Source organism: Cydia splendana, chromosome 18 (assembly GCF_910591565.1).
Source record: "Cydia splendana chromosome 18, ilCydSple1.2, whole genome shotgun sequence".
NCBI classification, from domain to species: domain Eukaryota; kingdom Metazoa; phylum Arthropoda; class Insecta; order Lepidoptera; family Tortricidae; genus Cydia; species Cydia splendana.
The window spans coordinates 7033834-7061659 of record NC_085977.1 but is presented as its reverse complement, the minus strand read 5'-3'; the positions used below and the strand labels follow the sequence as shown (position 1 = coordinate 7061659).

Sequence of the window (27826 nt, the reverse complement as noted above, 5' to 3'; positions counted from 1 at the left end):
ATTATTAACGAATAAATAAAAACAAGGAAACTTAGAATTTATTATACTAGAACTTTCCCTCTTTATTTAAAATGAATATTTATCCCTGCGAAAAGTGTACTGAATCCGTTATGTTCAAAATTTTGTGTAGATTATTATCGTTTAACAACATTTTTTGATAATGGCCACCGTTTATGAGTTATTTACGAAAAACTAAAAAAAGGGACCTTAGAAGTGATTATAATTAAATTTCCCGCGTTAATATCTCTTTGAATATTGATCCTAGCGAAAAATTTTACTGAATCTTTCTTGTAGGCAGTTTTATGCAGATTACTTATGTTATAGAACATTTTTTGCTATGCGCCACCGCTTAAGAGTTATTTACGAAAACCTAAAAAAAGGGACCTTTAATGTCAAATATCTCACTTCCGGTCAAGATTTCGATGAAGCAAAACAAAACCCGGTTGCCAAAAAGTAATATGATTTGCCAGTCGAAATCGATCTTATGAAAAATAAAACCAGTCTATCTAAGGCAAGTATGTAATGTAATTTCTTCATACCGTAACAACATTGTTTTAACCGAAGATTATTAATAGGTCTAAGTTATGTTTGATCTAGTCTAATTCGTGCTTAAAGTAGTAATAAAATATGCATTTAAGTACATCACTAGATATTTTTTATGTAATTTTACTAATTGTTGTTGCATGTGTAGAGTTCTTTACCCACTTGTTTTTATCAGCTTTTGATAGTCTATGTTGTAAATGCTGTATTGTATTGCCTACTTACATAAAAGATGGTAAAAAATATTTATAGATCCTTTTTGGTCCCTTTATACAAAGAAAAAGAAAAATATCATAAAAAGATGTTTACTTACCTACTTATAAAATAATATCAATTTATTATGTTTCTTGTTGATTGTTGAGTATAACAAATAAAATTATTTTTCTATTAAAACGTTATTTTTCCTCATAATCGAGTTTATAGTATAAGTACCTACTGTTAATCGAAGATTCATCTTCATCTCACTAAAACGACCCACGAGTTAAAGTTGCCTTTGCTTGTCATTCGCGGCTATGACCTTCAAATTGGGGACAACGACCAGACATAAAAGGCTGCGTCTTTGCAAAAAAAACTCCGCCACATCGAGGTTTAAGGTTTTCTTTTTGGGTTATAACGTAAGAAATATAATATATCTTCCCAATCAGACGAGTGGGTTATAGTTATATATATATTCGCACGTGTATCGTACAACGTTTTACAGTACATATGGCCCTTTAAACTTTTGACATACGCACGAAAAGTGCTATTTTACGCACTAGTGCGGGAAAATAGGACCATATGTACTGTAAAGGTTATTATCGCATTTCGTGCAAAAGGTGGAGGGATTGGACTGTGTGAGAGATGATATGAAATGAACGCAAGTAAATGATGAAATTACGTGTGACAGAGAGGTGTGGAAGAGAAAGACATGCTGCGCCGACCCCACAAGTGAATGGGACAAGGGCAAGAGAATGATGATCGCATTTCTTGCAAAATTTGAGCATAATTAGCACCAGCACCAGTACCTGATCTTGTACCTAGAATTAAATAAACGGCCAAGAGCATGTCGGGCCATGCTCAGTGTAGGGTTTCGTAGTTACCATTCTGTCAAAATAGGCCAAACAGGGGCTATTAGTAAGTAGGTATCATAAGGGCCTTTGCAGCGCTTTGTACATTACGTCTTTTTACTAAGAAAAGAAGATTTTTTGCAATAACTCACAAACGACTTGACCGATCATGTTCGCTATAGCTTACATTGAAAGTATTTATTAAGCTCTTGTTTCACCATTTTTTCATATTTATTGGACCCGTGGTTCAAAAGTTAGAGGGGGGGGGGGACACATATTTTTTTTCTTAAATCCCACACTTACGGGACAAAGCACTTTTTGTATGGGAGGTACCCTAAAAAATATTTTTTTGCACTTCTGTCGCAATGCATGATTTATGTATCCATGCCAAATTGCAGCTTTCTAGCACTAACGATCACGAAGCAAAGACGAAGCACGAGGCAAAGCCTCGGAGAGACAGACAGACAGACAGACCTGGCGAAACTATAAGGGTTTCTAGGTGACTACGAAACCCTAAAAACTGTTTCATCATCATCATTTCAGCCTATATACGTCCCACTGCTGGGCACAGGCCTCCTCTCATGCGCGAGAGGGCTTGGGCTATAGTCCCCACGAGCCCAACGCGGATTGGGGACTTCACATACACCTTTGAATTTCTTCGCAGATGTATGCAGGTTTCCTCACGATGTTTTCCTTCACCGAAAAGCTAGTGGTAAATATCAAATGATATTTCGTACATAAGTTCCGAAAAACTCATTGGTACGAGCCAGAAAAACTGTTTATCGATAAAAAAGTTACTTATGGATAAAAAAAAATGTATCAAATAATTATTAGCATAAATCAAAAATCAGGTACAGTTTACTCGCGCTAAAACCAGACTTCGTCGTTGCCGTCATGACTTGAAAGTTGAAACGCTATATCCAGCGACTTTACCGTTTCTTTTGATAAAATTATTAAAGAAGGCTAGTGTCGCCATCTACCAGAAGAACCGTGTATTTTACGGAAAACTCGATAGCTAGATTCATGAACGCGGACTCATCCGTGCAATCAGTGGCATCGTCCGTTCTCTTATTTTATTATATTGCTCTGGTAGTTAGTGTCGCATCTATTAATCAGTAGATGGCGTTGGTTTTACAATAAGTAACTAAGGTAGTCAACAAACTATTAGCTTAGCACCTCTGTATACAAATAGCTAGGGATGTATGCAGGGGTGCTAAGCTGCAAAGGTATTTTATTATAAGGGAAGAAAACTAATTTCAGCTCTTTAGAAAATTCATCCCACGAGGTGGTGAAAAAGGGTCTGAAAGTTTGTATGGAGATCAAACATTAATATAATATATTCTGGGATTTATCATCATCGTACCTCCAAAGCCAAAGAGACGCATGCGGCTCGCGTGCCGACCTTACTCTAACATATTGAAAAGAAGATAATGTTTTAAAAAACGAGCCGTTTTCGTAGATCATTTTTTCTTTTCAATTCTGGTAAAAGGAAAATTTGTACCAAACTATTGATGCTACTCTGTACATAATTGTTATGTTATGAGTTAAAACCCCTAATTCGTTACAGCGGTAAAGAAAGGAAACTTTAAATTACAAATTATTCATGTGAAATCGACGTAAAGTACGAGGGACACGTTCGAAATATTACACACGCAGAGATAACGCCATAGTAATGGTGTTCTAAAAAAGTTACCATTAATGGCTAATGTTTATTAAATAGATACCTATTCATACTATTCAATAGGTATGCGATACCTGCCTAGGGTTTATTTATTTTTTAAACATGTACCCAGATAAAGTGTGTCTAGTAATCGCATGTTGGCATAAGTGAGGCACTGAGTCCAATACGAATTATTTTAGTGTACCTATACGCACTTAAAAAAATTATTGGGTAAGTAAGTACCTACCTAAATTTATATCCAGCGTGATTTACGTAAGGATCTATTCTAATAAAAATATTACGTTTAGGAGTACCTATTATACTCTATACTCTGTATCTTTAGGTATTTACCCTCAAATGGCTCCTTAAACCAGTTGAGAGTAGATGAAAACATTACATGATCAAATAATGTAGGTTAGGCACAGATCAGTGCGAACGAATTTATTGTATTAAACAAATGATTTTAATTCGTGCGCACTGAACAGTGCTTAGATATACGAAAGGTTAAAGTCAGGTCGTTCAGTGACAGATCCAGGCGGTTTTGTATTTGGTGGGTTAACCAATAAATGTTATAACTACACGAAAAAGGACAAATTGTTTATTTACTTTTATTTAAATACCTAAAGATAAATAATAAAGCCTAAAGATACAGACTATAAATATGAATTAGTAATAAAGGCTTAAAGGGTTACTTTTGCCTTTGTGCTAATGATGATTGTTTTTTATTTTTTGTACGACAAAGTGTTTTACTACTAATTTCCGAAATAACCACCTGGTAAATCTCTCTGGTAAAAAATAAAAGAATACCTCATATCTCAGTAATCTGGCGTATCTCACGCGTAAAAAAGAGTTCACATCTATCGGGGATCGATTTTAAACTGTAGCATGAAATTGAACTGTACATTATTATTTAACTGCACCATATTCACTCATCGAAACCACTTGAAACCAAAATGAAATTTAATTGTAGCTATTTTTATAACTAAGGTACATTTAGCAGTTGGATGCAGCGACGTATAAAGGCGCTTTTACACTGGGTTTTGTAGTTTGTTACGGTTATAGTATTTCATTACTCTGGCATATTTTCTCATAATAATATAAACAAAGAACCATTAAAATAAAAGTAACTTTAATACTTAATTTATGAATCATATAATAGGTATACCACAACGCGCGTTCTAAAAAGTCCATTTTAATCTTTGCAAATCCAATACTATGACGAACTTAATCTAAGAAAATCGAACAGGCTATAGGGCCTTCTCGAAATGAATTGAATCAAATTATCATCATCATACGAGTGCTAACTCGGGGCACGAATTCTAAAGTAATGTACCTATGTATATTACTAAAATTTATTTCCTTAAGAGTGAAGTGGAAAAGGAGGCTGCACCAGTTGGCCTCGGCTGAGCGGAGCTGGAGGAGGCCGCGCTGGACCGCGAAAAACGGAAATCCCTTCTGAGAGCCCTATGTCCCTGATAAGGGATAACAGGATATCATCATGATCATTATCATTTCCTTAAAAGGCCTTTAATAATAAACATCACTTTATTTATTTAGAAATTTATTATATTTATATTACAAAACGACCATGACTTTTGAAGTCGGTTCTTACGAGTATTTTTATGTTATTATTTAACTTGTTTTGTTTGCCAGCCGTGCAGAACATATAACGAATTACGACCATCAGTTCAAGATGCAAGAACACGGCTACATGTCAAATTAATTAGAATTTAAACCCTAAAGGCAATGAAATTGGTGAACCAATTTTGATAAAAAATATCTAACAACGAGTACTAGAATAGTTATTTACGATACAAGTGCGGAAAAGAGGAAACGAGTGGCGATAAATTAAAACACGACCAAAGGGAGTGTTTTAAATCGACACGAGTTGCGAATTACCTATTCGCACGTGTATCGTACAACGTTTTACAGTACATATGGCCCTTAAAACTTTTGAGATACGCACGAAAAGTGCTATTTTACGCACTAGTGCGGGAAAATAGGGGACCATATGTAAGTACTGTAAAAGAAGATTTAAATTTAAAAAAAAACCGCATCTGAATTTACCTCCGCTACGGTGTCACAGACACATGCACATAGCGGTCAAACTTATAACACATCTTTATACATCGGGGGTTAAAAATCATAGTCGAATAACGCGCCTCAGCAGTGGAAAGTGCAGATCATACGAGTGCGATATTTAAAACGGGTGGAATCGCTAATTGCCGGTCGGCGACTCTAGCGGGGGGCGTCGCCGTGTTTACTTCGTTGGCAGCGCCCGCGCGGCACGCATCCGTTTACAATTCCCTTTTATTTTAATTAACCTTTTATTTATTCATTAGTCGTATTTAATGTTCATGTGACATCAGTGGGTGTTAGATTTTTGTTGGAGTTTTATACTGTTAACATTATAATGAAGGTAAGTTCTGTGTGGAAAGTTGGGAAGAAAGTTAGTTTGAATGAGTTTATAAAACTGGAATTGTTTTAAATTATCAACAGTATGTTTTGCATTATTTTGATACATGTGCAAAATATGATTAAGTATACTATTTCACGCGGAACAAATGTTTTCGGAGGTTTTTGGTATCTACCCTCAAATCCTAATGTGTAAAATATGAACTAGTTAATCGAAAGACGCGAACTCAAGAAAAAATATCACTTCATTAAACAAAACGGGCAGATTAAGAAAAAGCAGTTAATTACACATGTAGGTACCTAATATACGAACTCTGTTCCTAGTTAATAAAACAGCTACGGCTTTGTATAAAATAGATGAAAATTATGCATTCAACGGTCAAGCATCTCTTTACATTACATTTACAACTTAGTTATATGTGTCAGTTGTGTCGTACATTCATAGTACCTACGTATGACCCAGCTATCTTTCTAAGGTAATCTATTAACACGTGCCTAGTGGAGTCATCGTTGTCATATTATTATATTTCACACTGTATTTGAAATATTACGTATCATTTTGATCACATATAGTAGTAAAGTATGCTTACGTTTAGGCAGGCACAACATTTCGGCCTCAAGATTGGTGCATAAAAAATTACATCTACCCCAATCAAATCATCTCACAACTAATTAATCATAAATCATCGCCCTATATGCTATTAATGCTATTATTTATATTTCCTAAATTTGCACTTGCAGAAGTTTTCTAGCTAATTATTTAAATAACACTACCTGATTTCTTAAAATTATAAAAAGTCAAACTTCACATCAGTATACCTCGTATGGACAAAACGCGGTAGTTTAATTACCTACATATTTTAGTTAATAATTATTGACACAGCTTTCCGAATGAATAATGCTCATTAATTTCATGTTCTTGATAACATTATAGTATAAACACTTGATACGATACTATAATAGCTCATTTACGAGTATCTAATGTGCGATTACATGTGCCCTATCGCATATACGTGCTACATATAGGTATATTATGTTTGAAGCTCAATAAGTGTCGATCAATATCACTTCGTAAGGGTAGACATTTAAAAGCTACTTAAGGTTTATGTTATGTGAAAAATACTGGAGTTTCTATGTCTGTAGTATGTACCTACATATGCATAATTCTACGTAAAATATAAACCAAAATTAAAATTAAAAGAAAGTCAACTCGTGTAACCTGATACCTACTTATACAAACATATCTACAAGTTTCTTTTTTATATAGGCAGGATTTTTTTTAAGATTTTGAACTATGCGGTACTTGATGCTTTATAACAAAAAATACGCAGTTATTATAGAATACGATAGGTAATAATTATATGAAGAAAAGTTGAAAATTCCGTTGACGTATAATTCATCCTATGACAAATGCCTCATCTGTTACGCTAACTTTCTAAGACATTCTCTATATTAAACTGCTCGCATTTTCTCATAGTCTACCCGACAACAACGGGTTATTTATTTGTATTTGTAGGTATTCCGTAGAAATCGCCACCAATCACCAAACAACTAATTAAATTAAAATAAGATGTTTGGCCAGGGTCCAATCCAAAAATCACACATATGTAGTAGTAATAAAATATTGCACAAGGTTTATATTAGGTTTTGGGATTTAGGGCAGGTTAATTTGAATGCACACCTAAAAAGGCAAAAACCTATAAATGTCAAATGCGTATGCGTTTCGTTATAAAACTTATAAGTTAGATGTGATGTAAATATAGCCGTTTTCGTGATTATGCTTATTAAGGGCCGGTTGCGTCAAACCGTCTGTAAACGTCATCTTGGTTCGTTAAATTTTGCTTTATTTTTTTTCTCTTAAGGTTAATCAGTTCGTTGATTGTTTATGGTGCAGGGCAAGTGTTCTTAGTTTAATCTATATCGCTTTAAATTAAATACAATTTATACGCATTACTACTAGTACAGTCGACGTCAAAAATATGATTACACTTTTGCACCTTACTCCTTTGTAATAAGGCAAAAAGTGTAAACATATCTTTGACGTCGACTGTACCATCGTCCCCACTGTTAACTGTACGTCGGTGGACCTTATGCGTTTTGTAATAAGGTCCACAGATGTACATTGAGTATTGATGTTTGTACTGTTTTATACTGCAAAAATTACATAGCTATATATTCTGCAGATAACTGAAGGGGTTAATAGACAATTCAGGTTTGTCATTTACGTAAAAGTAATGATTATTTACGAATACACGAGGTGAGTAGTTCAATGTCCCCGACATCAATAACAATAATAAAATACGAATTTAAAGATATATTTTAATAACCTTGAGCATTTTACGTTGAAACTTTTGCTGCCTACATATACTTAGTAAAATAAAGTGAAACAAAACTGACCAAAAAGCAAAACTAAAAGGTTGCCTCGTCGTAACGTATTTTTAATCTAACGAATTAGAGACCGACTTTTAGGTATGAGACTTCATATAGGTACCTAAAAGATACTTTTGTTGTACGAACTCATAACTATGTTTTAGTCTTATTTCTTTAGAGTAGCGGTTCTCAATCTTTTTTTTTGACGGAACCCTTTTGGAAAGCGAAATACTTGATGGAACCCTACAATAAAACAATAGTTTTTAGAAGTGTGTTTTTTGCATAGTTCAATTTTCATAGTTAAATTTTTCGAGGCGACTAAAGCATAGTGTTCTAAATTCTTGCGGAACCCCTGCAGAGGTGTCGCGGAACCCTAGGGTTCCGCGGAACACACTTAGAGAATGGCTGCTTTAGAGACACACAAATTAAGGTTCTGTTCTTCTGCTAAGTTTTTATCTTAGCGCATGCCCAAATATTGAAAGAAATACATATCTACAAATAAAAAAGTACATATACATATATAAATAAGAACTGGATAAATAAATGTTAACAAGCATCGTTATTTCGAAAGTAGGTTACAGGTAAAGTAAAGTGCCTTTTACTCCTTATTTATTTAAAAATCTGGACATTTAAGTAGGCATTAAATTTTAATTTTATTACTTTAAATATCTAATTATGTAATAAAATAATATAAATTAAACGTAATTAATGGGGGTGATCGTGAAATAACCAATAGCTTATAATCAGAAGAGGAGGTACACACAGGCAAAAATTCAGAAGTTCGTAAAATTGTGATTCTAAAAAAAGTTTGAGAACCACTACTTTTACATTAGATTATTATACTACTCAGCGGAGTAGTTTACTCATTAATATTGAAATACAGTACCAGAAAATTCAACAGACCATACATCGGGCCCCCTAACCGAGCTACCGAGTTTGACCTTTCTGTGGCGAATATTTTCAAAATAAGTGCCCTTTATGGAATCTCGCCGAAGAAGTGAATTTACAGGTTTTTCTTTAAAAATAGATATTCATATTTATGACCACAATATAAAATAAAACGTGTGGTTTCCTGTATTCGCTTTATAAAGCACGCTATCAGTGCAGAGCGTGCTGAGAATGATAACACTGTATGTAATTGTACAACATTTTATCATAGCGGCGTGTGACCCTTGCCGGTTTAATGTGCACATTAACAACACCACTAATTACTACATCTTTTTATGGCGAATTACGTATTGTTTAATATTACGCAAACAAACACCCAAGCACGTGGAGAAGGAACGGAAAACAAAAAATATAATTTGTTCAATCTCAGCAGGAAAATCTGCGTTTTTAGGGTTCCGTACCCAAAGGGTAAAACGGGACCCTATTACTAAGACTCCGCTGTCCGTCCGTCTGTCCGTCTGTCACCAGGCTGTATCTCACGAACCGTGATAGACAGTTGAAATTTTATATAACAACAAATACTAAAAAGTACGGAATCCTCGGTGGGCGAGTCTGACTCGCACTTGTCCGGTTTTTTTGTCTTACCAATCATATCAATCAGTCTATCAAAATTTTGTTCGTACTTCACAGTGGAAATACCAACCTACAGAACAGATATTACGTGCTTTTTGGCGTGCGAAATAGTTTCTAAACTTTCTTATTATTTATAATTATATATAGTACCTACCAGGCCAAAGTTTTTTGTCGAGCATCATAATATCAGAAGAGCGCGGCGCGCTTATTCTTTCTTCCGTGATCAGATGACTCTCCTATGTAGAAGCTCTAACTCTTAGAATTATTGTGTAAGATAACATAATACTGTGCGTATTAAAAAAAACAATAAAACAATAGATCGATGACGAGAGATGTAGTATTCAATAATTACGCCAAATAGAATAATAAACATTATGCGTCATGTCCATTAGGTATTCGTCAATTGGAAAACGTGTAACATAAATATTCCTAGAAATTAGGAATAATATATACGCAGATAACCCGCCGTGACGTCACGAGACGACCAATCACAAAATGCGATTCAAAAACAATAATAATCAAACATGCCTTTGGATATACAATTTTTTTTTAAACTTTAATCCGACTACTAATTCGGTCAAGTTATGTTCTAATGTACGGGGAAGACAAACAAATTACGGTATGGTATGGTGCTTTACACGCACTAGCGTCCCCTCCCTCCCCCACGCAACACCCCCTTTTAGCATGAAATATGTCCCGGTTGGCGGTTTTTTTAATTGTTGATAAAAGTATTAGTTAAGAAATAATCCTCCTAAAGATATGAAATAAATGATTACCTACCTATTACATTTATTTAAAATACACGTACGTGACGTGACGTCTTTACACAAATCAACCTAGCCCCAAACTAAGCAAAGCTTGTACTATGGGTGCTAGGCAACGATATATATAATTATGTAGATAAATACATATTTATATAGGTACCTACATAGAAAACACCCATTGACTCGGGAACAAATATTTGTGTTCATCTCACAAATAAATGCCCTTACCTTATTTATTTAATAAACTGGTTTAGTCGTATCTAAACAAAACAGGGTTTTATGCCAGCAGTGACTATAGTTCGTTTTTTTAGCATTAGAAAAAAGGTAAACTATCTTGACGTGTCTTTTTATTGAAAAACACTTTTGAAAAATAAGGCACGGCAAATATGTAACAATTATGAATCACATTTGCTTTCATAATAGTTACCTACTGATTTTAAAAAAGCGTTTTTCAATTAAAAGACACGTCAAGATGGTAAGTACTTACCCGAGCAATCTCTTAGAGCGAACACCGGTTTACTTTACCCTAGGTCGTGCAATGACACGTAGCTAGTATACATACAGGACGATTAGTTGTCCCTATTTAGATAAGACGTCCACTATATTTAAATTATTTTGGTTGTGTTTTGCTGAATAATAGATAAGTACGAATAATAATGACGTGCAAACAATAGTGTTTATTTAATTAGTCATCGGGGTCGACTGTCTATGTTGATAATAAAATTGCAGATTTAAATAGACAATAATACGATATTTAATTAATATGGTAGGATACCTACCTATAAGTCATCAACTCGGCAATGTGATACCTAAGTATAAACTGAAATAAATGTCATATACTAAGAAAAAGTGACCAAGGCCTCCAGTGCCCCAGGCTGGAATCGAACCAGCGTCCTCTGCTATCGCGGCAGGTGCCTGAACCACTCGGCCACCGGGCCACAGCGACATTAGTCAAATTTTCCAAGTATATGCACTTCCTACTGAAGGCTTGTGGCGCCCCCTATAAATATTTTCTGAAAAATAATTTAATTTGTTCAAATACTTCATAGTAGTGATACCTAAGTATACGCAATTTTAATATTCTACATCATTCCTAAAAATACCCCGGAGGAGATAAACATCAGATAAATAAAAAAAAAACATGTTTTTGAACAGACAAGTTTTTTGACGCATGTGACGTTTCAAAAACGACACCAATATTCCGGCCTCCGAATATTATTCTAGAGCACTTTCCAAACAATAATTTTCCTATTAAACATTCACGCATCTATATTGACAAATAGGCCATAAGTGGTATGTTTAAATGTATTAAATCGGGTCACTTGATGTTGTGATCCCTTTTAATATATGTATGTATGTATTTAATATGTCTGTGTCTGTCTCACGGAAGTTTTGTTAGGTTAATCTTACTATTATCTTTAGGTACTTTGATGATATAGGCCGTATTTTATGTATAACCAAAGTTTAAATGCAATGATTTCATGCCTCAAATTCACGTATAGTTAACTTTACCACCAAGTACAAGTTACAGCAGATCTCTAGTTAAGTGTAACCGCGAGAAACCTTTGCGCGTTGAACGCATCTCCTGCCCTTGATCAGACAATCGTGTGTACTGCTTTACAATGACCAGACCTATTGGCCTTAGAGTAATAATGACCTTCAAGTAATTGACAATTTGTAATTGAATTAGCCTAAATACATATCATTTCTGATCGCTAAGTGTCATCTGACCTACATATCCAGACCACATTATAAGGATGATATATACCTAGCGCCTTGAACCTTGGGGTTTATTCCTAAAACTACGTACGGATCTTACGTATAAGTACCTTTAACTTTGTATACTTAATTATTCTACTTGATGACGGATATACAATAATATACGTACCTATATTAAAGTTCAGAATATATTCGACATATACGTGCAAGAATTAGTTATACAAGCGACGCTAATATAAATTATTAGGTGAATTTACTCAATGTACAATTTAGTTTGTACAAACAAATAGATACGGAAAGAGCCAAAAGTTGTATATCACCACTAACGTTCAAAAGGAAACTCGAATCTTAGTTCATGTTTTGGCTGCAACATTTAGATACCATAATTAATTTATTATAATTATTATACACCTATGTAGTTATAAAACGCCACGGACACACGCTCCCTGTCTATTCCGTAGTGTCTGAACCAGAGTAATAGCTCTGGTACGAGTCTAGTACCTATTCAGGAACTGTACTAGATATGGATGGTTGTACTTGGTTGGCAAAGTCACATATGCAAATCATCTATTTCCTCCTTCCTATTCTCTATAAAGGTCTCCGTTTTTATAATCCTGCACTAAACATGCAAATTTCTGTTTGACCATTGAATGCTTATCATTTATGCGATTAAGTATAAATAAACCGCTTTCTATCTATACTTAGTGTCAAACTGCTAGGCAGAGACTATCTATCAAAATGTAAATAAGATACCTTCGTAATAAGACATAACATAATATTTACGTGTTTATATTTATTGAAATATCTACAAGATGAAGGTGAATGTCCCTGATACTAACTGGTCGCGGCAAGGTGAATATTACTTACTGTATGACTAAATTTAGACCATTCCTTCGCAAAAAGGTTGAAATGCAGCCCTGCCTGCAGCTGCATGCTTAGCTTTGCAAAATGAGTTTTTAGTTCAGTATAGCGAGATATTTGAAACTTAGATACCTACAAGTTTCAAATATCTCGCTTTAAACCACAATCTGTTATAATTATATTATAACGTAAGATGATACCTACTGATACAAATCTGGTTTACAGTCTTATAGGCATCATCATATTTTATCGATTCTAATGTACCTATCTACGTAGTATAAAAAAGTTCATATTTTTTTTAGGAGAAAAACATTTTTGTTTCTAATCGACATCATCATTAGATGTATGACTTATAAAATAATTAGAGAAATAAAAATTTTGTTCCTTGTTCTCAATTTGTTTTTTAACCAAATTAAGGGCGGGTTGCTAAGCATAACAAAAGAACGTTAAATATGGTAGCTGTCATCCCATAGAGAACTCAAAAACTTTTTGAACTGCTATGGCATTGAACGAGACGGTTTGGTGCATTCGGCTGTAAGTCCTGTCCTTGCGCATTGTTTTTTTTTATTAAAAAAAACTGGTGGCTTTCGGCAGTACGCAAAGGTAGGTAATTTAGCTGAACGAATTTATTTTTCAGGAACTGATTCTCCTGTTAGTGGTCTTCTGCCACGGCGTGGTGAGCGTGAACTACTGCTGCCCAGACCATGAAATTCTGCGGCCCGGGGGCTTCTGCGGCGAGAGCAAGAAGCGCGTCCATCTCAACTGCACACTCGGACACATGCTGCTTAAGGAAGTGATCGTCGATGGCACTAAACTTTACACGGAGGATGCTCCGAATTTCGTCATCGCTGAGGATCCCGCTGAGTAAGTTGATAAGAATATCTCTATATTATGCCATTAAAGGTTTGTCAACAAGTTCGTTTAATATCCTTGTTTGCACTTAATATATGCCATAAATGTAAATCATGTAGGAGCGCTGGTGGCCTAGCGCTAAGAGCGTGCGACGTGCGACTCGTACCAATGAGTTTTTCGCAACTTATGTACGAAATATCATTTGATATTTACCAGTCGCTTTTCGGTGAAGGAAAACATCGTAAGGAAACCGGACTAATCCCAATAACCTTATTTAGCCTAGTTTACCGTCTGGGTTGGAAGGTCAGATGGCAGTCGCTTTCGTAAAAACTAGTGCCTACGCCAATTCTCGGGATTAGTTGTCAAGCGGACCCCAAGCTCCCATGAGCCGTGGCAAAGGCCGGGATAACGCGAGGAAGAACATGATGATGAAATCCGCAAATCATAAAGCATAGTACCTAACTAAGCAGCACTTGTCCAATCACAATAGTTAGTAAGCAATTACGAAAATAATAATTTCATATGCCATTAACCTTATTAGTTATTATACATTCATAATAATGATAAATCAACCGACCACATCGAATCACGTGATAAACTAAATGTTTCGTTTGACATGTTTTTTCAACTTAAAAATGCTTTTCATTTATTTACTCCTTTCCAGATATTGCCTAGGCCAGATGTACCGTAACGCGTCTCAGCCAGGATTGGGCACGATAGCAGCCGCCATCGCCTGTTTCCAAGAGTTCCACAAAGACTCCAGGCCTATTGAGGTGACGGGCTTCCTCACACTGGTGTCAGTGCTGTTTCTGCTCGCCACTTTAGCGGTGTACATGTATCTACCAGAGATGAGGTTAGTTTGTTAAAAGGATGTACCGTTTGTACGAGTTATTTTTATGATTTATGCCAAAATGCGAGGCCTACCCCCTGCTTAAAGAGGTTTCCCCGATTGAGTAATCGTCAAGTGGACTCATCCATTAATTACATACGTTTACGGGGGGAGGGGGGAGTCACAAACATTGCGACGTCACTCTAACTTATTTAAATTATTTAATTCGCTGTATAGTTAAATAACAAGTTTATGGAACGGTAATCATTTTTATTCGTTTAATTTTCTTTCCTAATCAGTATTGGGTTATAAAATTACTAACATTTCTTTTTTCAATAATTTTAATAAAATATTAAAAATAGGTTCAACTTTAATTCGATTTCCCGATTTCGTTGAAAATATGTAACGTCACACCAGGGGGGTTTGCCAAATGTGACCAAAACCTAGAAATTCGTGTGATGTAATTAATGGATGACCCCAGTGACCTGACATTAGTAATTACGTAGATACATTTCCAGGTGAATATCCAGTTGAATCATTTAACTGTTACAGTTTTATAATTAAATGGTATAAAATAAAGGTCAGTTGTAAATTTTTGCACTCTGATGATTTCAGACACTAATGTTCACGTATCCTTCAGCGATTTGATGTTTTCTTTTTCAGGGACCTACAAGGCCAATGCTACATGTGCATGTGCATCAGTATGGCGATTGGATTCCTATCTTTAGGCATCTTGCAACTGAGCCCTGGACACTACACAACCGAAGCCTGTGCAGTTACCGGTACGAAAAATAAAAAAAATACGATCCTTTTAATATAATAATACCTAATAAATAATAAATAAATATCTGGGGACAATTTTACACAAATCGACCTAGCCCCAAACTAAGCAAATCTTGTACTATGGGTACTAGGCGACAATATACATACTTAAATAGATAAAAACATACTTATATATAAAAAACACCCACGACTCAGGAACAAATATCCGTGCTCATCACACAAATGAATGCCCTTACCGGGGTTCGAACCCGGGACCACCTGCTTCACAGGCAGGGTCACAACCCACTACGCCAGACAGGTCATATATGATTGACATACGACAAGTTTTTACACCAGTTTGTTTCATATATTTCAGGGTTCCTCGTATATTTCTGGATGATAGCGACATTCTTTTGGATGAACGTTATATGTATCAACGTTTACCGCAATGTGATGTAAGTAGACGTAATGTTTATTTATGTTATCTACATTATATAAAACGAGCTATAAACTCAGACACCATTGTCTGTGTGATGGCACCATTCGCCACGGCAATCATCATAAAAGTATTAGATTAATACCTTTCATTATAGCACTATCAGTATTCTAATATAAGATTAGAACAGTTAATTATAGCTCTAGTACCCTACCAAAGTTGGTCTCTAAGAAACGTTTGATCCTGGACAGAAATGTAATCGGCTGGCACAAAAAATTGTAACGTTTGTCGCTTACTGTATTAAAATAATTCAAGAAACAATAAAATAGCAATTATAGCTTTTCTAGTGCCCTACCAAAATTGGTCTCAAAGAAGCTTTTGATCCTGGACAGGAATGTAATCTATTGGCACAAAAAAATTTAACGATTGTCGCTTACTGTATATTTTAATTCAAGAAACAGTAAATACCGTCATTAATTACAAAGTTTTGGGGATTAAGGTCTCCTTAGGTCATTTAAGCGTAGCAATATGGAATCTGGCACTGCACTGCCTCACTGCCTCATTTAAAAAATCCATCCTGTATGTTACAGAGATGCCAGTTACTTAAAGAAAACCGAGAGGAAACAGTTCGGTATCTACAGTATTTACGCATGGGGCTGCAGCGTCATACTCTTATTCGTGGCCCTCATCACCAACTTCGTGGAAGGCGACCATCTGAAGCCAGGCATCGGGACGACAACTTGCTGGTTCCAAGGTAAATATATAAATAATTATAGCTAATCTAGCCTATATTCGTCCAACTGCAGGGCACAGTAATCCTCTCAAGCGCATCATGATGACTGACCTATTGTCCCCATGCTGCCCAAAGAGGGCTTCACACCCATTGAATTTATTCGCGGATGTATGCAGGTTTCACGATGCTTTCCTTCACCGAAAAGCTAGTGATAAATATCAAATGATTTGTGGGACATATCTCCCAAGATGCAAACCCGCGACCTGTGGATTGAAAGTCAGATGCCTGGACCACTCGGCCATCACGTTTCCTTTGTGAAGTATAAATAATATGAGAAAGTTAATTTCGCACGCCCTCCACATCTATTCTTAGGAGTGTTCGCTTTTGCTCGCATTCTTGTAATTATGGGTTCTGGTTAAATTGTGTCACGTCGCTCCCTTATTTTAAAATAACTATCTCGGACAAGCATGAGTCGAGATACTAAATAAACATAGCTTAAAGAAGAAGTTTTACCGCAGCAAGATAAAGCGTGACCACTGCTAAGTGATTTATGTAACTTTGAGGTATAAGGTTCAAGCCACCTCGGCGCTCAATAGTCGTATTGCATTCAGATAGGAAAAAAAGCAAAAGAGAGTCAAAAGTTATGTCCAGCCTTATGTACGTTGTACAAATACGAATACACTACATTATAATTTTGCAATTTGGCAGTAAATTTCAGACCCTAGTAAGAAACCCAGAACACGTGTTAGTATGACTCACGACAGTTTAAATTCGATTGTACCTAACATATTTGCCTCAGGTCGAACCGAAACATGGACTTTCTTCTACGGGCCCATCGCTGTGCTTATCTCTGCCAACGTCGCACTCTTCATAATGTCTTCAATCCATTTATGGCGCGACACCAGACAATATGAAGTCAACAAGCTCAACATCCTCAAGTACAGGTAAATTCTAACATATAAATAAATTAAATGCAACTCTGTACCGATTGAAAAGAGTTTACATTTCATTGAACTAATTACTTCAGTAATCAATACCGTGGGCCTTGGGAGGTTATATCGCTATGTTTACCGTTGAGTTATAACTTTCAATGGTTTTACCCTGTCATCCCATGGTATAAGGCCATAATGGGTTAAAAATGTGAAGGTAACATACCTACGTTTTTTATATTTTTTTTATAAGCTTTTATAGTCGAGGATAAAAGGTTTTGGAGACAATACTGGAATACTCATCGAGAAAATGCTAAAAAGCTCAAACTATCAAACTTATTAAATAAATAACGTCCAGACTCACTAGACATCACCAAAATAGCTCGATGGTATCAAAATATTGCACTATAGGTAATTATGCTAAATTTCAGCCCAATTGCATTTTGAAAACTATGCATATCTAACTTACACACGGATCAGAAAGTTAAATAAAAGTATAAATAATTAATTAATTTATTTGTAATCATTTTCAGATTCCTGCTTTCACTGAAACTGTTTCTGGTCATGGGAGTTTCGTGGATATTTGAAATTGCCAGTTTCGCTCACGGAGAAAGTCTTATCATATGGTAAGTACCTAATATCAAATTGTCTCCTAGCTGTACAAGTTCCTAACTAAGAATATTTTAACTATAGTACAACTCCTTCTAGGCACTAAACTAAAGATAAGCAAAATACGACATAACTATAATAGTTGTTACCAAATTTAAATCTTCTCCATTCCATTAGTAGGTCTATACTCTCAACTCTGTATCTTTAGGTATTTAAATAAAAGTAAACAAAATCTACCCTCAAATGGCTCCTTAAGCCAGTTGAGGGTAGATGAAAACATTACATGATCAAATGATGAAGGTTAAAGTCAGGTCGTTCAGTGACTGATCCAGGCGGTTTTGTATTTGGTTGGTTAACCAATAAATGTTATAACTACCCGTTAATGTACTGTTTGTTTACTTTTATTTAAATACCTAAAGATACAGACTATATGTACTATTTTTTTTTTTTATTATTTTTTTTTTTACTATCTAAGAGATTACCAAGATATTAATTGAGGGCGCTGTAATCTACAGTTGCATTTAAATCTCTTATCAATCTTATCATTATCATATGTTATCTAAATAGTATTACTTATACCTAGTTATATTTATTCCAGGGAAATAATGGATGTGTTCAACTGTCTACAAGGAGTGGTGATATTCCTCATACTGGTGGTATTGAGGAGGCGGGCTGTGCATGGTTTAGTAAAGGAGAACTGCTGCCTAGCGGTTCTGAGGCCGTTGGCGGACCGGCTGAGCCCTGACGATGATCCGGACGATCAGCAGATACTCTCTGATGATCATATGGAAGTTAGGCTCAACTGAATGCTCTATATCGCCTAAATTTTTAGATCACACAAAGATTTAGATGCCAATATGGCTTAGCGGTTCCTCAAAAAACATTAACGAAAATTAAATTATGTAAAACCAGTGTAGTCCAGTAGTACAACTTTGGTCCAGAAGTTTAATTTTATTGTCTCAAAATGCAACATTTAAAAAATAATCACACCTTCTTTGGACCATGGTTGGGAAATTTTGGACTATAGTTGGGTAGTTTTATGACACCCATAATATACCTGTCACAGATAAACCAGAAGAACACGATTAGTCATAATAAAAAAAATAGGCTCTCGAGTTCTTAACTAGAGTCTGGCTAATGAAAGTTGAACCTGTAACAAGGCGGCGATTTAAAAAACGAAACGGTTTTTTTTTAAATTGCCGCGTTTTTCCAGGTTCAACTTTCATTAGGTAACCATGCAGACTCTATCGAGGATAGAAGATATAATTTCTGTGTCTTTATAGTTATTAGATACTTATTTTACATTAAAATGCTATCCAAATATTACATTTAAGTCACTAAAATAAAATATTATTTTCGAAACGCTAAAAGCTGTTCGGAAATTATCATAATAATGTTATAATTTTAATGTATGAGTAATATAAGGTATCAAGAAGTTGATATATTTAATATTACTTAGTTTTATATTTTTAATTTTCCTTAAATACTTATTAAGGAAAAGTTTTAACTTGGTGCTAATGTTTTATTATGAATATAATTTTGTTTTAATTCTTATTTTACGCATAAATATTGTATTTAAATATCTCATATACCTAATGCTCTCAACTCGTGCCATGAAAAACTATGTTCTTTTTTTTAATTATTTAGATACATTCTACTCCTATTTCTCACATGCTGTAAATATTAGAATACGAATATGATATGAATATTAGCTTCAATTGGTTCCTATGAATTGTTATGAATGCATGATTTGTGTACAAGAATAAAAATATTTACTTAATTGATTTGTTTTAAATACATACTTAAATTCACGATAGATTAGTCAACACAGAGGGGCTACCGCGAAAACCGAAATTCGCAAATTGCGGGGATCTTACTCTTTTACTCCAATGAAGGCGTAATTAGAGTGACAGAGAAAAATGCCCGCAATTGACGATTTTCGGTATTGGCGGTAGCCCTACAGTATCTACAGTATTCTTACAATGGCAACACCAACAAGTATTCTCAAAGTAAGTATGTACCTAATCATCATCACTTAATCAATATGCCATGCCATCAGGATAAGCTTCCACTCGAGGAAAATACTAATGAGATACGTATGAGTCATCATTATCAACGTCTTCGACATGATTCACAAAAGTCACGATCTACCTGTGAGTATACCTGCGACTGCGCAAGCCGACCGTTGAATGTATTGGGATTATTGGGACAGAGATTTTGTAGTTCATTTGACTTTTGCACGCATATCAAATATTAATACTTTTATAACTTGTTTTAAGTACACTAGCTGTCCTAAGCTGGAAAGCCATTATCCAAATTCCAACCTAAACAATATCGCAGCGTTTCTTAGGTTATCTGTGGCAAATGATGACAGTTCGTTGGTTGACGTTTAACTTGTAGCGTTTGGCAACGAAAAACGCCTAGGCCACCATGCCATGAATACTCTTTGATCATGAATGAACCAACGATTTTGTAGTGAATTGATTCTTACTTTGTATTATTTTATTTTTAAATAATGTACGTGCCTTATATCGCTGTCTTTAAAAAGAAGATTTATACCTGATTAAATTGTGTATAAAACTGTTGTGATGAAAAGTTATTAGCGTTGGAACAAAATGAGAAATATAATAGTATTCACGTTGTTGATATTGCCGCATAAACTACTTGCCGAAGTCGGGGAAACGGATCTCAACGATTTGTCGGACCAGCAGAATTCCGTTCTAATAAACAAATGTTGTGAACCTGATCAGATCGTAGTGAATTCTATATGCAGATTAGCCAAAGACTACAATCAAAGTAAGTACTACTGTTCTGCACAAATGTTTTGTCAGTGGAGCATGAACTGTGATTGTAACGAGGTAGCTGTTTCATAGCACATGAAATTTATGATTACCTGAATAAACAGTTGATTGATAACAAATTTTGCCTACAAAGTTTATTTATTCATTACAAACCATGTATAAAAAGGCAATTACTTAACTGATATATATATATAGGTACATACACAATATGTTAAAAATGTACGGTCTAATAACATAAAAAACCAAAGTGATCAACAGTTGACTAAATTCATTTTCATAGCAATACATACAATTTATCTTGCTACAACCAGGACAATACCACTAGGCAGTCATCCTTCAAACATTCCATGTTAACTTTTTTCATTTGTCCAATTTTCCAACACAAAATCTGAATATAATTCCAGCTGTATGGGAACCTCAATTTAAAACGGAGGATGGGAAAGATGTGCAAGTCAAATACTTCAGATACATCCATGGCTACCCAGATTGTGAGACAACACAGCACCGTGCTATATTCTACTTTAGCAATTTAAGGAAATCTGAAGATGAGTATGTATTCTATTTTTGCTCGCATTACGAGTTAAAAATATGTAATATGATCATTAAGACAGTATTCTCAGCCATGATATCATTGTTATCTTTTTTTAACTACTTTGCTTTTTACATGCTTAAGTTTGAACCAAGATCTATACTCAAACATGTAAAGTTTATTACTTTGTAATCTCACACTTTTTAAGGACATACAAGATATTATCAGTAGCTAGTTATAATATATGTTAATTAATAATATTTCAGTTAATACAACCTTCATAAAAATATTAGGCTATTATGTCTCTTAATCTGTCATATTTGGTCACATTATCTGCCATTTTAATATTGCTTAAAATGTAATATTTCAACATTTGTAACTTTTACTGTCAAATGCAGAAACCATGTTTCAAAGCATACAGGTTACTGAATCTTGTATTAAACCAATTTTCAATACATTCCAGGCTAAACTTATTATCAGATGGCCGCCTCCTACATATCATCCATCATGAGCCCAGCGCCGACAGTGTCAAGGAAGAGCCGTTGATGAGGATACAGGGAAGCATTGTTATTCCGAGCGAACAGCAGCAAGCTTCTTACACTTATGTACAAAACAAATACTGTATGGATAAGGTATGTCATGTGTTAAAAATAGTTACTGAATGTGTTTTAGATATTATTCAAAGTAGCTTTCTACATATTGAAACAATAAAATGTTTTAAAATATATTTTGCATTCATCTTTTCAGCCCAAATGATTTGAAGATTTGTTTAAAGATTTTTTTTTGGTATGGCAGCAATAATATCAGTAACAATTAAAAAAACTCATTTCGATTTCAGATACTGATGACGGCGAACTCCACAAATACTGGAGAATATGCTTTAATATGCATACCGGACGTCAAAAACTGGACCGATGTTGACTTCATAATCAAGAAGATAGTCAATCCATTATTTCATGCTATCTCTATGATATTGTACTTAATTGTGGCCATCATATACTTTGTTCTTCCAACGCTGAGAGATTTAGCAGGAAATATTATAACGACAATAAATATTTGCCTTATAGTTAGTCAAGCCGCAGACATGGTCAGGATATTTACTGAATTTAGCAATCATGTCAGCTTTATGGTCACTGGTTAGTAAAAAAATTAAACAACTATACTTTTCTTCCGCAGCAATTTTAGTGTGTACCCTAGACTTCAAATCAATAGCTGAGGATGTAAAACGGGTAAACGCTGAGATGAAAGAGAGTAATATATCTACTTCAACATTTGTGAACAGGATATTTAATACATTATTTATATTTTCAGATATTCTTTTATATATCAGTCTGTTGGGCGCGTTCTTTTGGCTAAACAGCTTTGGATTCTACATCTGGAAGACATTCAAGTGAGTAATGATTGTAACTGACATGACTGGATAACTGGTAGAGAATGCCTCATGGCAATAAGTTCGCCTTTTGTACACAAAATTCTTCTTTTGTGCAATAAAGTTTAAATAAATAAAGACATAAGGCAGAAATAAACCTCTGCTAACAATTGAGAAAAGGTCTATGCCACATAAATTTGGATTATTTCGGTTACTAGATCTGAATCTGACTCCTAAACATATATAACCATGAAACGCCTCGTCTAAATACACCATACATATATTATAATATGGCAATAACTTCTTCAAACTGTGGACCTCCAATTTCTATTACTATTTTGTTTTTTAATTAAAATTCCTGAAGAATATCCAAGTTTATAAATTAACAAGTACTTCCCGCAATTTCAGGTCAAGAAATGTATTTCTCCGAGTGACCGACGTACGGAAATACTGTTACTACTCGTCAGTGGTCTGGTCCAGTGTGGTGCTGATGGCAGTTATGGCTATCGGGGCGCATTTCCTGCTCGATACGGGGAACAAGCTCAACCAGTTTTCATCTTCAGTTTTAGTGGATGACATAGAACAAGAGACTATTGGTTTGTAAATAATTGTTTAAGTCTACATTAAATGTGACGTTGTCTATAAAAAGGGACCTTATTGTCGATGGCGCTTACGCCATTATTAACAATGCTCCGATATAAATACAATGCCGCGCGACGCCGTGTGGCGTAAGCGCCATCGACATAAGGTCCTTTTTCATAGATAATGCCCCAAATGTCATTGTAAGGACTCAGCATGTTTTTGAAGTATTCCTCGAGTGATTTCTAACTCCTCTAAATCTAAACTATTTTTTCCATCAAGGAGTAAAATTATGTTAAAATGACGAAATCCAAGGGCATGTGCGATATTAAAGCATTTCAATGGTGAAACCAAAACAAAAATCAAATGTATTTAACTTTATTTCTTATGTTTTCAGGGTGGCTTGGGATCGCTATATTCTTCACCCCAGTGGCATTTACAATAATTTTCAACATAATATTTTATGTTACAACTCTCAAAGTTATAAAAAGGATCAATATCTATGGAAGGATTCATTACAAACTTAAAGGATGGTGAGTGTCTAATATTTTTATTTCTATGTTTCAGTTCACATAGAAATAGGTACGATATGAGTGTATTGGGAAGATATGACTAAGATCAACCTGGATAGAGCTTTTTGAGCTAGACATAAGAAGATATAAGTTCTAGTTTTTAAGGGTTCCGTACTCAAAGGGTAAAAACAGGACCCTATTACCAAAGAGAATAAAGTCTATAGAGACGGATTGTCAAAGTAAATTATGTAGCCACTGTAAATTTACTGCCATCTTTCGACAGAACATAAAACTGTTAGAACGCCATTTGACTTTGATCCTTATTCTTTCAGTGATATGTGTTAACTTATAAATATTAATATTCACGCCATCTACTCGACTATAGGCCAAAGGTATAGTTCCATGTTTTCGAGCGATGGCGCCACAACCTTCAGCCTATGCTCGAGTAGATGGCGTGAATATTAATATTTAAAAAGTTAACACATATCAGTTAAAGAATAAGTATCAAAATCAAATGGCGTTCAAACAGGTTTAATCTTCTGTCGAAAGATGGCAGTAAATGAACTGTAGCTACATAATTTACCATGACAGTAACTCTCTTCTTCAAATCCTCTTTGCTATTACTAAGACTCCGCTGTCTGTCTGTCTGTCACCAGGCTGTATCTCATGAACTGTGATAGCCAGGCAGTTGACATCTTCACAGATGATGTATTTCTGTTGCCGCTATAATAACGAATACTAAAAACAGAATATAATAAATGTTTGAGTGGGGCTCCCAATGCTCCCATACAACAAACGTGATTATTTGCCGTTTTTTGCGTAATGGTACGGAACCCTACGTGCGCGAGTCCGACTCGCACTTGGCCCGTTTTTAGGGTTCCGTAGCCAAATGGCAAAAAACGGAACCCTTATGGATTCGTCATGTCTGTCTGTCTGTCCGTGTATGTCACAGCCACTTTTTTCCGAAACTATAAGAACTATACGTTGAAACTTGGTAAGTAGATGTATTCTGTGAACCGCATTAAGATTTTCACACAAAAATAAAAAATAAACAATAAATTTTGGGGTTCCCCATACTTAGAACTGAAACTCAAAATTTTTTTTTTCATCAAACCCATACGTGTGGGGCTAGATACTCCATAGGATAGGTCTTCAAAAATGATATTGAGGTCTCTAATATCATTTTTCCCTAAGCTGAATAGTTTGCGCGAGAGACACTTCCAAAGTGGTAAAATGTATGTCCCTCCCCCCCTGTAACTTCTAAACTAAGAGAATGATAAAACAAAAAAAATATATGATGTACATTACCATGCAAACTTCCATCGAAAATTGGTTTGAACGAGATCTAGTAAGTAGTTTTTTTTTAATACGTCATAAATCGTAAACCGCAATTTTATTATGTTACTTGCTGCTACGGAACCCTTCATGGGCGAGTCCGACTCGCACTTGGCCGCTTTTTTTGATAATGTTATAGGAATTAATTTACCAAACATCCTGAATTGAATTAAAGCTTTTAAAAGTACTAAAGGTTGTGCATATTTATTTTCGTTTCTTATTGTATTCAGCCTACAGGAAAGTCCTCGTTAGTTGTTGTCCTCTTCATATATAACTTCACATTTAGGGTTGGTTTTCTTTTGTCTAAAGTCTATTTCAATAGAACTTGCTAACTATGTAAACAAACCGCCATATTGAAATTGTCTCTGAATGATGAATTTACTAGTGATGGGCAAGACTCCTACTTACTACTTTACTAATGTCAAACCATATCGAATAATAAAATACCAAAAGTAAAAAACAAGTAGTTACTTATTTTTATTTTGTTTAATCACGATCAGAAGACAAATTAGTACTTAAGAATGATGTATTGATGTATTTTATAACCGCGGCGGTAGGTACAGAGCGTGGGTTGGGTAGTGTGTAGCGGGTTTATATCACAAACTTTAGTCACAACACTACCCATCATAGACAATTGTAGAATTTAAAAGAAACAAAACCGTCATTCCATCAGGTCCTAATAACCTAACTTATGAAACCATTTTAAACTTTTAATTAAATATCCAAGATATAGTTATATATTTATGTAATTTACGGAACGGACCGTTTCAATAGTGTATATGTGTATGGTTCCAATGGTATTTGATGAGGTGGTGTGAAAATTCAAAGAGAAACAGTGATAAATAAAGTTACGTTGTTTGTTTACATAGTTAGCAAGTTCTATTGAAATAGACTTTACGCAAACTATTGGACGTACTAATTGTTTTTATTTTGTTCCAGTTTCGATCTATTCCTGCAAATATTCCTCATAATGACCATAGCCTGGCTATTCCTGCTGCTGTCTTGGCTCAACTTCAACGGACTTCTGTACGCGCATGTTTTCGTAAACTTGATGCAGGCTATACTAATATTCTACGTGTGTGTGGTGAGACAGTCTCATGTTACTTTCTTGTTGAATAAGAGTTGCTGTTACGCTGAGCCCGTTCCTACGGGGGAGTGGGGAGATGAAATGACACATATGAATGGCAATTATAATTACTAAAAAATCTCCATATGATTTCTGAGATAAAAATTGTAACGAACTGAAAGTAAAAATGTAACTAATAGAGGGAGTCACTGCTGATAGGTATGTACTTACAAATTATTTGTAAAAATAATTTGAATGGAAAAATCAATCGCCTTTTCTATCTTTTTAAACAAAATGAAATGGTAACCTCGGCTAATATCTCGACTCAAAGTATATTCTTATTTTATAACTTTCTTTTGTTTCTTCTGTTTTTCATACTGCTGTAAAATCACTTTAATAATCTAAAGCAATTGCTGTGGTATAACTATTTATTCATACTTTGATTCATACTAAGCGATCAACTTTTTAAAAGTAAACCTAACGGCAGTGGCTCTAGCACTAATTGTCATTTTAATCAATGGTTATGATTCTTATCTTTCGGTAAGGACTAATTCTCACAATTAGATAAGTTGGAGTAGGCAAAATCTCAATCGCTAATCACAATTGGCAGCTAATACTACAGTTGTAGTTAGTTTTAATGTAGGTGTCAGAATCCATCTAAGCTTCTGCACTAACTTGACAGTGACAAAGTGTAATGGTACCATTTTATCCTTCTGAGACCTCCGGCACAATTTTTTGCACACATTCCACTTCTGAACTTTTATTGAATAACATAGTTCCAAATTAAAAAACGTCAACTTCTTCTGGGTCTCAGGTGGTTAAAGGAATTTGACGTTTCCGGTGGCGCTAAAACACTGTCCCCCTCACAATCTGGTGCAGAGTTAGCTTAGACGGATTCTATCAATCACTGTGATTATATGACCACTGAATTGACTGTTGTAAAATTAAGGAAAACTTTCATGACATGTATGTGCTATTATTTACTTATTTGATTAAATTGGTTAAATAAGGTGCAGGCGTATAGTGCGACATAAAATAGTAGAAATTAAATAAGATGGAACTAAAAAAAATCCAGTTTTGAATGATGGTTAGTTTCACTAGACTTAGATATATTGTCCGGGATATGAACCGTGATTACCTTTTGTATTATTTTCGAGCTCGCGATATTTCGACGCAGTTACATGCATCTTGTTCACGGGTAACTGATGATAGCAGGTGGGTATCAAAGTTGTGTAGACCGCGCGGTATAGTTGTGTATACAAAAGGTAATCACGGTACATATCCCGGTCAATATAAGTCTAGATAGTGAAAAATTTCCATACTAAATTGTTGCCATGTTAAAGCATTTTACGTCAAAAATGTGACAGTTACGTAGAAAGTGGCGCCCTCATTTAATTTCTACTATTTTATGTCGCACTGTAGCAGCGCTTTTGATTGATTTGAAACAAATGCTTATATCTGTAACATAATACACCTGAGGGCAATGGAAATGGATACAGTTTATGTCGTTTCTATAGAAATAATACCCGTTTTACACTACTTCTGGTTGTAGTTACAGATAATAACGCAAAATAGGTAATATTTTATTG

At 34.9% G+C, this 27826-nt stretch overlaps 3 protein-coding genes and 2 long non-coding RNA genes across 6 annotated transcripts in view; 2 read left to right on the top strand and 3 right to left on the bottom strand.

Annotated features, from left to right (window-relative positions):
* LOC134799485 (uncharacterized) overlaps positions 1-27826 on the bottom strand; it is a 386600-nt gene that overhangs the window by 255240 nt on the left and 103534 nt on the right. The gene's annotated exons all lie outside the window — the stretch shown is intronic.
* The window catches only part of LOC134799453 (RNA helicase aquarius), a 93341-nt gene that overhangs the window by 54442 nt on the left and 11073 nt on the right, over positions 1-27826 (bottom strand). The window lies entirely within an intron of this gene.
* On the top strand, positions 5486-19822 carry LOC134799444 (G-protein coupled receptor Mth2-like). Its single transcript, XM_063771842.1, has 9 exons — positions 5486-5665; positions 13534-13760; positions 14413-14601; positions 15241-15359; positions 15716-15794; positions 16366-16529; positions 17308-17452; positions 17971-18063; positions 18645-19822. The coding sequence occupies exons 1-9, from the start codon at positions 5660-5662 to the stop codon at positions 18850-18852; spliced, it is 1230 nt and encodes a 409-aa protein (XP_063627912.1). The 5' UTR covers positions 5486-5659; the 3' UTR covers positions 18853-19822.
* On the top strand, positions 20457-26412 carry LOC134799442 (probable G-protein coupled receptor Mth-like 5). The gene is made up of 8 exons (XM_063771841.1): positions 20457-20842; positions 21252-21396; positions 21840-22008; positions 22215-22512; positions 22688-22766; positions 23154-23341; positions 23722-23857; positions 26111-26412. The coding sequence occupies exons 1-8, from the start codon at positions 20662-20664 to the stop codon at positions 26370-26372; spliced, it is 1458 nt and encodes a 485-aa protein (XP_063627911.1). The 5' UTR covers positions 20457-20661; the 3' UTR covers positions 26373-26412.
* LOC134799443 (uncharacterized) lies at positions 24702-25279 on the bottom strand. Its single transcript, XR_010145412.1, has 2 exons — positions 24973-25279; positions 24702-24919 (listed from the first exon to the last, which is right to left on the bottom strand). It is a non-coding gene; the product is annotated as an uncharacterized LOC134799443 (long non-coding RNA).